At 39.3% G+C, this 15,502-nt stretch overlaps 1 protein-coding gene across 1 annotated transcript; it reads left to right on the top strand.

The window, feature by feature from the left end:
• Positions 1-9,265: 9,265 nt before the first annotated feature.
• Positions 9,266-15,484, top strand: ctrl (chymotrypsin-like). The gene is given in 7 exon segments (NM_001015686.1): positions 9,266-9,323; positions 9,439-9,542; positions 10,494-10,573; positions 12,441-12,519; positions 13,893-14,073; positions 14,339-14,472; positions 15,278-15,484. Coding segments are annotated over 7 exon segments (792 nt in total). The 5' UTR covers positions 9,266-9,271; the 3' UTR covers positions 15,440-15,484.
• The last annotated feature ends 18 nt before the right edge of the window (positions 15,485-15,502 follow it).

Below are 15,502 nucleotides of genomic sequence, written 5' to 3'. Positions count from 1 at the left end.
GGCCCAGTCCAACCCAGGAAGGGCCCAGTTACTTCAAGTTATGCCTCACTCACTAGCTGCCCTACTAGTCAGCTGACAGCCCTCTTCCCTTCCTTCTGACCCCTTTGGACCCACAGACAGACCACTTTCTACCATAAACACATTTCTTAAGGGAAACTCTTGCTGCTCTGTGCGGAGGATCTCAGTTATGCTTGCTTTACCTCACACTCTGAATTTCCTTGCCCTAACCATCTGTTTCAAATGTTTATCAAGCATATGCATACAACTTTCAAAAGATTGCATTTTTAATTATAAACTAGTAATCAGTTCAGATTATACACAGGGATCCTTGGGCTTTCCACTAGAGCCACGTATGTGCAGGAACAGTTTTAGCTTTTCCTACACTAACAAATTTCAATTTCTATGTAAAGTACTTTTTGCTGCCCAGGTACCTGCTGGGTGACACAAGGCTTCCTCTGTAATTCATAGCAGAAGTGCACCTGAGCATTAGTACACTTTAGTTATGGCAGCAGAAACGGCAATGTGAGGCATATGGTTTTAATGTGCTTCTGCAGTACTGAGTGTGTAGTAGCAAAATAAAATGTATACTGTATGTCACCATTAACATTATCTTAAGCATCTGGTCCTTGGCTGTATTTGAAGCAATTGTTTCAAAGGGACACTGAGAGAGATAGTCCAGGCCTGTGTATTGGCACAGACTTCCAGAATGCGTCCTTTGAAACCTTTGAAAAATATATATATATTAGAAGCTGCACACACATTAAACGTGTAAAGGGTGCTTAACTCATTTATTAGCTGCAGACTGTGACAAGAAACAATAATGTTTTGTGGGAAAAAGTCTCCTGAATGTCCTTTGGAATGTTATTGTTTTTTGTCATGGTCTGTGGCTAATAGAAGTTTAAGCAGCCTTTGTGTGGCTCCCAATATACAGTGGAGGAAATAATTATTTGACCCCTCGCTGATTTTGTAAGTTTGTCCAATGACAAAGAAATGAAAAGTCTCAGAACAGTATCATTTCAATGGTAGGTTTATTTTAACAGTGGCAGATAGCACATCAAAAGGAAAATCGAAAAAATAACTTTAAATAAAAGATAGCAACTGATTTGCATTTCATTGAGTGAAATAAGTTTTTGAACCCCTACCAACCATTAAGAGTTCTGGCTCCCACAGAGTGGTTAGACACTTCTTCTCAATTAGTCAACCTCATTAAGGACACCTGTCTTAACTAGTCACCTGTATAAAAGACACCTGTCCACAGAATCAATCAATCAAGCAGACTCCAAACTCTCCAACATGGGAAAGACCAAAGAGCTGTCCAAGGATGTCAGAGACAAAATTGTAGACCTGCACAAGGCTGGAATGGGCTACAAAACCATTAGCAAGAAGCTGGGAGAGAAGGTGACAACTGTTGGTGCGATTGTTCGAAAATGGAAGGAGCACAAAATGACCATCAATCGACCTCGCTCTGGGGCTCCACGCAAGATCTCACCTCGTGGGGTGTCAATGATTCTGAGAAAGGTGAAAAAGCATCCTAGAACTACATGGGAGGAGTTAGTTAATGACCTCAAATTAGCAGGGACCACAGTCACCAAGAAAACCATTGGAAACACATTACACCGCAATGGATTAAAATCCTGCAGGGCTCGCAAGGTCCCCCTGCTCAAGAAGGCACATGTGCAGGCCCGTCTGAAGTTTGCCAATGAACACCTGAATGATTCTGTGAGTGACTGGGAGAAGGTGCTGTGGTCTGATGAGACCAAAATAGAGCTCTTTGGCATTAACTCAACTCGCTGTGTTTGGAGGAAGAAAAATGCTGCCTATGACCCCCAAAACACCGTCCCCACCGTCAAGCATGGGGGTGGAAACATTTTGCTTTGGGGGTGTTTTTCTGCTAAGGGCACAGGACAACTTATTCGCATTAACGGGAAAATGGACGGAGCCATGTATCGTGAAATCCTGAACGACAACCTCCTTCCCTCTGCCAGGAAACTGAAAATGGGTCGTGGATGGGTGTTCCAGCACGACAATGACCCAAAACATACAGCAAAGGCAACAAAGGAGTGGCTCAAGAAGAAGCACATTAAGGTCATGGAGTGGCCTAGTCAGTCTCCGGACCTTAATCCAATAGAAAACCTATGGAGGGAGCTCAAGCTCAGAGTTGCACAGAGACAGCCTCGAAACCTTAGGGATTTAAAGATGATCTGCAAAGAGGAGTGGACCAACATTCCTCCTAAAATGTGCGCAAACTTGGTCATCAATTACAAGAAACGTTTGACCTCTGTGCTTGCAAACAAGGGTTTTTCCACTAAGTATTAAGTCTTTTTTTGTTAGAGGGTTCAAAAACGTATTTCACTCAATGAAATGCAAATCAGTTGCTATCTTTTATTTAAAGTTATTTTTTTCGATTTTCCTTTTGATGTGCTATCTGCCACTGTTAAAATAAACCTACCATTGAAATGATACTGTTCTGAGACTTTTCATTTCTTTGTCATTGGACAAACTTACAAAATCAGCGAGGGGTCAAATAATTATTTCCTCCACTGTATATATATATATATATATACAGTGGCTTGCAAAAGTATTCGGCCCCCTTGAACTTTTCCACATTTTTTCACATTACAGCCACAAACATGAATTAATTTTATTGGAATTCCACGTGAAAGACCAATACAAAGTGGTGTACACGTGAGAAGTGGAACGAAAATCATACATGATTCCAAACATTTTTTACAAATAAATAAGTGCAAAGTGGGGTGTGCGTAATTATTCAGCCCCCTGAGTCAATACTTTGTAGAAGCACCTTTTGCTGCAATTACAGCTGCCAGGCTTTTAGGGTATGTCTCTACCAGCTTTGCACATCTACAGACTGAAATCCTTGCCCATTCTTCTTTGCAAAACAGCTCCAGCTCAGTCAGATTAGATGGACAGCGTTTGTGAACAGCAGTTTTCAGATCTTGCCACAGATTCTCGATTGGATTTAGATCTGGACTTTGACTGGGCCATTCTAACACATGAATATGTTTTGTTTTAAACCATTCCATTGTTGCCCTGGCTTTATGTTTAGGGTCGTTGTCCTGCTGGAAGGTGAACCTCCGCCCCAGTCTCAAGTCTTTTGCAGACTCCAAGAGGTTTTCTTCCAAGATTGCCCTGTATTTGGCTCCATCCATCTTCCCATCAACTCTGACCAGCTTCCCTGTCCCTGCTGAAGAGAAGCACCCCCAGAGCATGATGCTGCCACCACCATATTTGACAGTGGGGATGGTGTGTTCAGAGTGATGTGCAGTGTTAGTTTTCCGCCTCACATAGCGTTTTGCATTTTGGCCAAAAAGTTCCATTTTGGTCTCATCTGACCAGAGCACCTTCTTCCACATGTTTGCTGTGTCCCCCACATGGCTTGTGGCAAACTGCAAACGGGACTTCTTATGGTTTTCTGTTAACAATGGCTTTCTTTCTGCCACTCTTCCATAAAGGCCAACTTTGTGCAGTGCATGACTAATAGTTGTCCTATGGACAGATTCCCCCACCTGAGCTGTAGATCTCTGCAGCTCGTCCAGAGTCACCATGGGCCTCTTGGCTGCATTTCTGATCAGCGCTCTCCTTGTTCGGCCTGTGAGTTTAGGTGGACGGCCTTGTCTTGGTAGGTTTACAGTTGTGCCATACTCCTTCCATTTCTGAATGATTGCTTGAACAGTGCTCCGTGGGATGTTCAAGGCTTTGGAAATCTTTTTGTAGCCTAAGCCTGCTTTAAATTTCTCAATAACTTTATCCCTGACCTGTCTGGTGTGTTCTTTGGACTTCATGGTGTTGTTGCTCCCAATATTCTCTTAGACAACCTCTGAGGCCATCACAGAGCCGCTGTTTTTGTACTGACATTAGATTACACACAGGTGCACTCTATTTAGTCATTAGCACTCATCAGGCAATGTCTATGGGCAACTGACTGCACTCAGACCAAAGGGGGCTGAATAATTACGCACACCCCACTTTGCAGTTATTTATTTGTAAAAAATGTTTGGAATCATGTATGATTTTCATTCCACTTCTCACGTGTACACCACTTTGTATTGGTCTTTCACGTGGAATTCCAATAAAATTGATTCATGTTTGTGGCTGTAATGTGACAAAATGTGGAAAAGTACAAGGGGGCCGAATACTTTTGCAAGCCACTGTATATATATATTTATTTCATAGGTCTTTTTCATGCTTAGCCAGCCATGGCATAAGCAACTAGCTGCACTGTTTGAAGGAAATAAGACTGGAGTGTGTGGTTATTCATCAGGTTTTAAAGAAAGTACGAGTTGTAACAAACAACTCTAGCAGCTCTGAAAGTAGAACAGTAATTTAAACTCACTCGCAGTTTTCAGCTTTCAGGTCAACAGTCAGAATCCTCATCAGTAAATGCTAAGGACTCTATGATAGGGTCCTGTTTATATTTCAGAAGTTACTAAGCATTTTCAAAACAGTAATAATGCTTACTGCTCAGTAAAATATAAAGTGTCATTTATGAACACTGTGCAGTGTGCAAATTGTTTTTTTTACCCGCAATGCTGCTTTTCCCCCCACATTTCCAGCATCATTGCTGCCATCAGGAGAACTGCACCCACCACAGTTGCACCTCATACATCAAATCAAAGGTAATTGCAAGTGTGCAAGTTTGCAAATTGGGTTCAGTTTGTGGCTAACATTTTTGTTTTGAGTGATGTCTGTATGACTTTGGTTGCACAATGTTAAAACTACATTAGCGTGTGGGCGTATTGACACTACTCGCTGTAGGAACCCTGGAATTACTGGCGCATTTCAGCACACTTTGTTTGAATCGATGATCTTCCCCTTGCAATTTGCACTGAGGATTAAGGATTTTGAGGGGTATTAGAAACACTTTTAATGGTCAAGCAGGGCCGGATTTCCAAATTGGCCACCCCCGGTCACACGCCCCCCCCCCCCCCGAGTGCGCATGCGCGATACAGGGGGAGAGGGGTTTGTGTGCGTGTGCACATGCGCGAACGGGGGGGGGCGCGGGGCGCCTTGCGCGCGCATGCGCAGTGGGCCAAACTTGGATACGGAGCAGTAGGGAGAAGTCCCCCCATTGCTCCGTATGGGTTTCTGCCGCCCTAGGCCCGGGCCTTTGTGGCCTCTCCACAAATCCGGGCCTGTGGTCAAACTAATAAATGTGGAAAAACTGGTCTTTCAAAATCATAGTAAAGTACATCTGATCCTTAATGTGAATTTTAAACATATTCAATAGATACCATTTAATCAGGAAGTGTGAGTTTAACAGTGGGAGGACAGTACAGTATACATATCTGTGTAATACGCATACAGAATATTGTAAATTGCGCTGGCTTCAAGATTTTCAAATGTGTTTAGATTAAAGTGGTGGGTGCTAATAAATATGGTGGAATAACCTGCCCTGATTACCCCATCCAGAAATGTTTTCTGAAGTGTAAAAGAAAAGCCTTAGGTCCATGGCAAACTGGGTCTTTGCTCCACTTGTGTATTTTTGCCAGTAGAGAAATGCCAGTTACTGTTCGGGCAGAGAAAAATGTAAACTGCTGGCATCCTGTATCCTGTGATTACTCAAGGTATTTCAGACTTACAGTATCTTATCCTACCATGTTCATTCCTACTGACAGGACTCATCACAATTGCAAAGTGATTTAATTTTCAAGATCATATATTATTGCATAATTACAGAGGAGCACACTGAGCAGTAATTTGGCAGTCTGGACAATGCTCAGCACACTTCTGGGGTAGAGAGAAAATGGATTACAAGTTATGTGTCTTCTGTTGCCAGTGGTAGATGTGCTGGCTGCCAGGGCCATGGAGCTTACAATCTATCAATCAGTAGTTTCAATTTAAGAATAGTGTAGAATCGTAATTAGACATGACATTACCAAATAAATGTTTAAACAAGGCTTAGAGCCTTGGTATTTTTCATAGTGATGTTTTGCTAATAGATCTATAGTGATGTTCTACTCATAGATCTCAATATACTGTAGCAAAATATAATTCTGATCTGTTGTGCTGACTTTAGATCACTGTTTGTATATTTCACAACAAAGCTGCAGACCTTAGGTTCTTTGACTTTCTGATTCTATAAGTTTTTTTCAATTACTTAAAACAATGAATCCGCACTGGCCAATACTGTTACTAAGCAGCCAACTCTGTGACTGGACGAGAGAAAGGGATCTGGGGATTTTTGTTGCTAACAAGTTGTCTAATTCCAGGCAGTGTCATTCTGTGACTTATAAAGCAAATAAAGTTCTGTCTTGTATAAAAAAGGGCATTGACTCAAGGGATAAAAACATAAGTTTGCCTCTTTATAGGTCTTTGGTAAGGCCTCACCTTGAGTATGCGGTGCAGTTTTGGACTCCAGTCCTTAAAGGAGAAGGAAAGGCTAATAAAGAGTTAATCTCAAGCTGCAGGCATACCTTCAGTTCTCTCAATAGTGCCCTTAAGTCTCCCCATATTTCTCCAGTTCAGATGATCAGAAGCCAAACAGGAAGAAAAAACGCTGAGTTGTGTAAAGAAAGTTTCCATAATGCCTCGTTCCTGCACCATGAGCAAGACCCCTGTACATGCTCAGTTAGTAAACTATGAGGAAGCTTCCTGCTGATTGGCTTAGATCCACATTCCTAAGGGGGGGAGGGAGTTCTTAGCATTCTTGAGGGAGGGGGGAGCAGGAGAGGGGAGAGAGCTGCGTGTCTCTAGCAGAAGAAAACAGACTCAACAAATCTTTTGACAGAGAACTCTGTGAGTGCTTATGGCTGTATTTACATAGACCTTTCTGATAAAGTTTATTTTTTACCTTTCTTTCTCCTTTAAGAAGGATATGAATGAACCAGAGAGAGAACTGAGACATGCAACTAAACTGGTAAAGGGGATGAAAGATTTGAAGTATGAGGTTAGACTGTCACGGTTGGGGTTGTTTTCTCTGGAAAAAAAGGCGCTTGTGAGGGGACATGATTAGAGTACATTAGATGGGATTATAGGCAGAAAGGGGATGTTCCTTTTTCCCATAAAAACGACCAGCGCACCAGTGGCCACCCCTATAGATTGGAGGAATGGAAATTCCATTAGAAGCAGCGCAAGTGGTTTTTCACGGTGAGGGCGGTGAGGTTGGGGAATGCCCTTCCTAGTGATGTTGTGATGGCAGATTCTGTTAATGCCTTTAAGAGGGACCTGGATGAGTTATTGAACAAGTATAGTATCCAAGGCTATACTAATATCTACAGTTAGGGGCACATTTACTAAGACACGAATTCGAATCCGAATTGGGAAAATTCCGATTGGAAAATGAACATTTTGCGACTTTTTCGTATTTTTCGCGAATTTTCGGCGCCTTTACGACTTTGCGGAAATTGACGTGACTTTTTCGTTACCAATACGATTTGCGCGAAAAAACGCGAGTTTTTCGTAGCCATTACGATGCGCTCGTATCTTGGCGCGACTTTTTCGTATTGAGCGCTCGTAAGCGGCGGGCGAAACTTTCAGACTTAGCATGATTTTGGAAGCCTCCCATAGGACTCAATGGCACCCTGCAGCTCCAACCTGGCCCAAGAAAAGTCACCATACTGAAGCTTGAATGAATCCGAATCTTTCGTACTCGGCGTGAAAGCTGCGAAAAAGTCGCGACTTTTCGCGCAAGTATTAACGCTACGAAAAAATCGCCAGATTTTGCGCAACATTCGGAATGGCAACGAAAAAGTCGCGACAATTAGCCGAAAAATCGCAAAATACCGATCATTACGAAAAAAACGCAATCGGACGCATTCGGCCAGTTCGTGAGTAAGTAAATGGGCCCCTTAGTATTGATGTTGGTATATATGGTTTATGTATGTGAGTGTATAAATCAGTATAGGTTTGTGTGTGCTGGGTTTATTTGAAAGGGTTGAACTTGATGGTCTTTTTTCAACCAAATGTAACTATAACTATAGCTTTCAGAACATTTTAGTTTTCAAGCTGATTACAATGAATCTGTGGTGCTCTCTGATAAATATACAACACTCAGCTCATTGATCAAATAACCATGTCCATCTGTGTGCAAGGTGTAAACAAAGTCATATACAAGGGGACCTGCAAGGAACAGGATTATGTGGATACTTCATAGTTAATTGGCAATAGGTTAATAGGTGTTAGGACTTGTAGGGAGTTGAGGAAACTTGTTTGTTTATCTAAGAGGATTAATCATCATTCATTTATATAGCACCACAAGTTATTTGAGGCAGTGGGCACTTATGTAAGAAGTTTTAGCATTTTTAAACCTGGGTGGACAGTTCCTGGGTTCTTTGATTGCCAGCAGGTCAGCACCCTGAGTTAAATGAAATATAATCCCAGGTAGCACCAGAAATGTATTATACTTTATATATATTAGTTACTTATGAATTCATGGTTGTGATCATTCATGTAAAATTGAGACAGTAGACCCAGTAGTGCTGCTTGGGCATCCCAGGAGAATAAAAGTCAAGCTGGGGTTCTGATTAATGGACAATACAATTTTGCAAAAGCTGTCATCTTCAAAAGCCGTGTGTGTTAATGTGAAGAAAAAAAACTTTGCTAAGGGGCCCAATAATTTCAACTAATCTGCAATTTATACAGAGTTTGTTACCATAAATATTTTAGTTAAAAACTAGTATTATACATTTTACTTTTCTAGTTCTCTGTAAAGAAATTATCCAGGCACCTAGTTTCATAAACTCACATAAGATGTTTTGTGCTCATTTATCGATTCCCCCTTCATACAAAAAACTATGGGGTATATTTATCAAAGAGGGAAGTTAGAGATCATCACAGTCCACTAGAGTAAAATTCCACCACTCTTCATTCATTTATTTTTATGAGACTTTTAGAGTATTTATTAATGAGTGAAAATTCACCTTTTGATAAATATGCCTTTAAAAATACCATACAAATTAATGGTGACTGGTGGAATTTCACTCAAGCAGACTGTGGCGAGCTTTGGCTCCACTCGTGGATAAATATACCCCAATATTTGCTTGTTCGCAATATTCATATTATAAGGCAGTAAAATATTAAACTTCTCAATAAGATCTACTGTATGCTAAGTGGTGTGTTGTTTTTCCTGATGTAAGAACAAACCAACAACTATTTTTAACCCCTTTATCTCCTCTGAAATTCCAGCTGATTAAATATTCTGTGTTACCAAAGGTCAGTCAATCAGTTGGCGATGAAATGCAGAGCAACTGATTGGTGGTTTAAGGGTATTTATACCCTTAACAGCCACCCATATTCCCCACAGCAGAAAAGAACCATGGCATTCCTCTGGCTTTTGTCTTGCATTGCCCTCATTGGGAGCACTTATGGTATGTTTAAACATATATGCTTCTTAGTATCTTTCTTTGTTTTATAAATTCATTGGGTAAATAAGTGTTTTTATGGTTAGTTTTTGATGCATCCAATGTTTTTCTTACATGTAAGGCTGTGGTAGCCCAGCCATCAGTCCTGTACTTTCTGGATATGCTAGGATTGTGAACGGTGAAAATGCAGTGCCTGGATCCTGGCCATGGCAGGTGTCTTTGCAGGTACTGTAAGAAGTTGCCTATTGAAAATAAGAATGAGACTTTCTGTTTGCACTCTTCCTTTTTGACTATTAACAGTGAAGTTCAAAAACCAAAGTTGCCTTTATTTTTTAAGTTAATTTATTAAATGCATGTAGGTAGCATAAACTATGAGAAGTTTGTGGGTACTTACTGAAAGTTGGAATAATCATTTTATCATCTTACTGTGGATCCGCATGTAAAAGAACTGGGCAAATTTGCTCCTGGGCATTAACCGATAGCCAGCTGCAGTTAAAACTGAAATAAAAGATGAAAATACATATTTGATTGGTTGCCATGGGTTACAGCCCAAAAGAAAATTTGTTTAGTGTTTATATATGACCCCTGTATGTTTATCTATTAAAATGAAAACATATTGGTTGCCCATACTAGATTAAAAAAACATTCAAAAAGGGAACCACTGAACTTATTACCACTAATTAATAATGGCATAATCATTAGCACTGGCATAGTATACAGCATATAATTGTCAATCAATAAACTCAGAGTTTCTAAACAAGTACTTATCAGTCTTTTTCCAACATTTTTTAAACTTTATTTATTATATATCACTTTGATGTAAAATGACTCCTACGACTACTTCATACATGTAAAATCCTTAAAATGTCACATTTTTAATTATATCTTGACATATCTTAATTGCCACAGTAATGGAACAGACTTTATAAAAAAAATATATGTCTGTTGAAGATTATGAAACTCACATACGTTCACATAAGTCCAGCTTCCCTTTAAATCCACAAACTCCTCTATAGGATATAGCTCTACCAGAAGAAAATAAAAAAAAACTATATAAAATAACAAACCAAACACATATAAAGCAGTTTTAAAATCGCTTAATGGGGCCAAATAATTTCTTCCATAATTTAACAATGAAACAAAGTACAAATAGTGAATTTTGTTACATTTATTCAGGACAGCACCGGTTTCCACTTCTGTGGTGGCTCTGTGATTAGTGACTTCTGGGTTGTCACTGCTGCACATTGTGGTGTCACGTAAGTAAATCTTAACTCTCAATAAAATCAATTATGTATGAAGCAATAATTAACTCTGAAGAAGGGGTATGTAGAACTAAGAAGAAATATGTACTAGTTGAGGCATTAGCCAATGTAATGACCAGGACACTTAATCATTTTCTCTCAAATTCAGTAGTTTACAAGACCTGTAGCAAGCTTTGAACCTCTTAATACATAAATACATCTTCAATTTGAGGCACGGAGCAAAGTGAAAAAAACAGTGAGCTTTGCCATCGTTTTGTGAATGATGCTCCATATGTCCGACATGGCTTTCCATAAATATAGGAAGACTTCCAGTGTGCATGCTTCTTCTTGGCAATCACTGCCAGGGATCCAAGTGATACTTTTAGACATGGCCAGTTCTGCACTTAGGCAGAAGGCACTAAACTTGCACATTTTTATCCACAGTGAGTGGTGCAAATAGGACGGGGGTATGTGGACTCTGTATGGAACCTAACAGAGGGGGTAAATCTCCTTTAAAAAAGACGGACAACATATTGCGGCAAGTAGGGCCCTAGTAAAAGGTTCTAGTCAGTACTTATTATAATGCGCCCATCTTATGCAGCCACATGCCTCCAACAAATATGCCACCTCTATTTTTCCTGTCTAGCTTGTGGGGTGATTTGCCTCCCTGTATGTTAATTTCATGTTCTCCCTTTTTTCTGCCTGCTTTGTTTTCCATTTTTCCTTGTTTACCAAGGTTAAAGGGTTACAAAAGTAACCAGTACATTTCTAATTGGACCAGTGTGGTTAGTGGAGTACCGCAGGGGTCAGTCCTTGGTCCTTTGCTTTTTAACTTGTTTATTAATGACCTGGAGGTGGGCATAGACAGTACTGTTTTTATTTTTGCTGATGACACTAAATTGTGCAAAACTATAAGTTCCATGCAGGATGCTGCCGCTTTGCAGAGCGATTTGACAAAATTGGAAAACTGGGCAGCAAACTGGAAAATGAGGTTCAATGTTGACAAGTGCAAAGTTATGCATTTTGGTAGAAATAATATAAACGCAAACTATCTATTGAATGGAAGTGTGTTGGGGGTTTCCTTAATGGAGAAGGATCTAGGGGTTTTTGTTGATAACAAGTTGTCTAATTCCAGGCAGTGTCATTCTGTGGCTACTACAGCAAATAAAGTGCTGTCTTGTATAAAAAAGGGCATTGACTCAAGGGATGAGAACATAATTTTGCCTCTTTATAGGTCCCTGGTAAGGCCTCACCTTGAGTATGCAGTGCAGTTTTGGGCTCCAGTCCTTAAGAAGGATATTAATGAGCTGGAGAGAGTGCAGAGACGTGCAACTAAACTGGTTAAGGGGATCGAAGATTTAAACTATGAGGTTAGACTGTTGAGGTTGGGGTTGTTTTCTCTGGAAAAGAGGCGCTTGCGAGGGGACATGATTACTCTGTACAAGTACATTAGAGGGGATTATAGGCAGATGGGGGATGTTCTTTTTTCCCATAAAAACAATCAACGCACCAGAGGTCACCCCTTTAGATTAGAGGAACGGAGCTTCCATTTGAAGCAGCGTAGGTGGTTTTTAAGAGGGGCCTGGATGAGTTCTTGAACAATCAGAATATCCAAGGCTATTGTGATACTAATATCTACAGTTAGTATTAGTGGTTGTATATATAGTTTATGTATGTGAGTGTATAGATTGGTAGGTGTGGGTTGTGTGTGCTGGGTTTACTTGGATGGGTTGAACTTGATGGACTCTGGTCTTTTTTCAACCCTATGCAACTATGTAATTATGTAACTATTTACACTATGTCATTTGCTTATTTGAAGCATCCATATTCATAAGTTTTAATTTTGATTAAAAAGAGATTTTACATCTGTTCAACCCTTCAGAACCGCCCATCGAGTTATTCTTGGTGAATATGATCGTTCTTCTCCAGCTGAGCCTATCCAGACCAAGACAATTGCCAAGGCAAGCTTTAGCAGTTAAAACACTGCTTTTATTTTTATGCCACCTTTTATTCCACTTGCATGCTAGATATGCTTCTCCACCAGAACTTTCTGACCTGAAAATTAATGGAATAATTATAGGTTTTAGTCTGGGGTAAAATACACATTTATAAACACTGCTGTAATGGGAAGATGAGGGATTAAACAGAAGAAAGCAATCCAATCTCTTTGTTGCCTCTGGCATATCTACTATTTACACAGTGGCAAAAAACCCCCCCAAAAATTCAATAATATGGAATAACCATTGAATAACCATATTGTAAATATGATTAAAACAGATAGCACAAAAAGAGCAATACTAAAAATTCTATAAAGCCTATAACAATAAACAACTATAATGCAGCACTTTATAAATACTGATTCAAACATTAGTTTGTTATAGATGAATCTATTCTAAGCAACTTTCAGTTTGGTCTTCTATTTTATACAAGTTTTAAATTTTCAATTTATTAGCCGGTTAGCAACTGTTAAGCAAAAATTGTGAGGCTTCAACTTTATTCTTATGTTCAGTTGCTTATATTTTTATTCAGGCCCTGTATTCAGGGTTGGACTGACCCACCAGGACACTGAGAAGAATCCCCATGGGCCCCCTTCCTTTTGGGCTTACAAGCCAGGCAGCTTCGGATAAATGTAAAGAAACTTAAAGATGGCCCTGCATTCCACTGTGGAACACACCGCCATTTTTAATTTTTCACCGGAGCTGAGCCTTCATTGATGTTGGGGATTAAAGAGGGTGGTTCACTTTTAAGTTATTATTAAGTTGCAATTGGTTTTCATTTTTTATAGTTTTTGAATTATTTGCCTTTCTCTTTTGCAGTTGAAATATCATATGGAGAGCTGCTGAACAAAAACTAAATAATTGAAAAACCATAAAAAGTAAAAAATGAAGAACAATTGCAAATTGTCTCAGAATATCAATGTCTACATCATATTAAAAGTTAATTTTAAGGTGACCTATCCCTTGCTGCTCCACAGCTACTTAAGCTGTGCGGTGCATGGAGCTTTGGAAGTGTGGAGCAGCAAGGGGCATACTTGGGTGTGGGATTCCAATGCAGCGCTGGCTGGGTGGTGCGGCTCTAAACTTGGTTACCCAGTGGGCTCCGGTACCCCAGTCTCACACTGCCTGTATCCATTCTGTTACTTGGTTACTAAAGTAATTAAACTGTTGAAATTCCAAGTCTGTCAGCTACACAACAAAAATACAAATAACTTAACGCAAACTGCACCTGTAAAAAATAGTAGTAATTGAACCTAAACTAACATGACTTCTAGCCAATCCCTAAACATTTAATAATTTAGTAACTATTGATTCTAATATATTGATTTTTCTTAAAGGTTTTCAGACACCCCAATTACAACTCTTTTACCATTGCCAATGATATCACACTTTTGAAACTCTCCAGCCCTGCTTCCTTCAGCAACATTGTGGCTCCTGTTTGCGTTGCTAGTTCTAGCGATGCCTTCAATGGTGGCGAGAGATGTGTTACAACTGGATGGGGCTACGTTGATGCTGCCTGTAAGATATAGAAAATCTATCTCTCTTCATATTTCTGTGTTCCTCTGAAAGGCCTTAGTAAAAGAGGCTAACAGTTTTTTAGACATATGAAAGTGGGGAACTGTTGTGTTGGCACTTCTGACTTTTTTTCTGACTTTTAAAAAGGGTTATAATGTACCAGAGTAATCTGGGAGCATTCTATTAAATTCAACCCCTTGTCTTTTGTCCAATTTCCCCTTTTCCTCGAGAAGCTGTTATTCATAATTATTCATATTTTGTCTTTCAGCTAGGCTAACTCCAAACAAGTTGCAGCAGGTTGCTCTGCCTCTTCTTAGCAACACTGAATGCCAGAGATACTGGGGAAGCAAGATCCTAAACACAATGGTCTGTGCTGGTGCTTCTGGCGCCTCTTCCTGCATGGTATGTTTTATAGCACTTCCCATTTATTTGTTTTAACAATATATTTTCAATGAATTTTTGATAAAACATTGAAGGGTGTGCTGGCCACAGATGATTATTTTCTATATATACATAATTTTGGCTATGCACCCCGCAGAATATTGAGCCTTGGAGTGCGGACACCATTTCAATTGAAAGATATATATATATATATATATATATATATATATATATATATATATATATATATATAAAAACAAAATGAAATACTGGCACTCACGTATAATCCACAGCTTGGCCTGGGTGCAATCCTCAAAATTAGAATGAACACGAATTGGGAAAAGAAGCCGCGTTCACAGGACTTAAGTACAAAAATAAAAAACTTTTAATGGTAAATCAGTGAACTACTAGTTCACTGATTTACCATTAAAAGTTTTTTATTTTTGTACTTAAGTCCTGTGAGTGCGGCTTCTTTTCCCAATTCGTATATATATATATATATATATATATAAATATATTACACAAAAGCTACTTAGTAGTTTATAAGAAATAAAGGCTACAGATGCATGTTGAGATGTTTCATGGAAATAATATAAATCAAAGTGAAAATAATAAAAAAAAGGAATACATGGATTTATTATCTTCAGAATCTATAGGTAAAATAGACATTTTACAGAATTATACTGATGCTACTTTATGATCTAAATTATTAATTTCATGTTACTCTAGAACCAGTACAAATTAGCATTAGTCATATGATTTACCTAATATGCAGCATAGCCATGTATTCCCAAATAATATATATTTTTGCTCTAAAATTTTTCAGGGTGACTCTGGTGGACCACTTGTGTGCCAAAGAAATGGAGCTTGGGTGTTGGCTGGTATTGTGTCCTGGGGAAGTTCTACTTGCTCTCCATCATCTCCTGGAGTATATGCTCGTGTCTCAACTCTTAGATCCTGGATGGATCAGACAATTGCTGCCAACTAAATACATGCATCCTTACTGACACATTAAAAAAATGAAATAAACAAACTCATGTTATTTAATTTT

This window comes from Xenopus tropicalis, chromosome 4 (genome assembly GCF_000004195.4).
Source record: "Xenopus tropicalis strain Nigerian chromosome 4, UCB_Xtro_10.0, whole genome shotgun sequence".
In the NCBI taxonomy this organism is placed as follows: domain Eukaryota; kingdom Metazoa; phylum Chordata; class Amphibia; order Anura; family Pipidae; genus Xenopus; species Xenopus tropicalis.
Note: the sequence above shows the minus strand (reverse complement) of the source record. Positions and strands in the feature narration are given on the sequence as shown.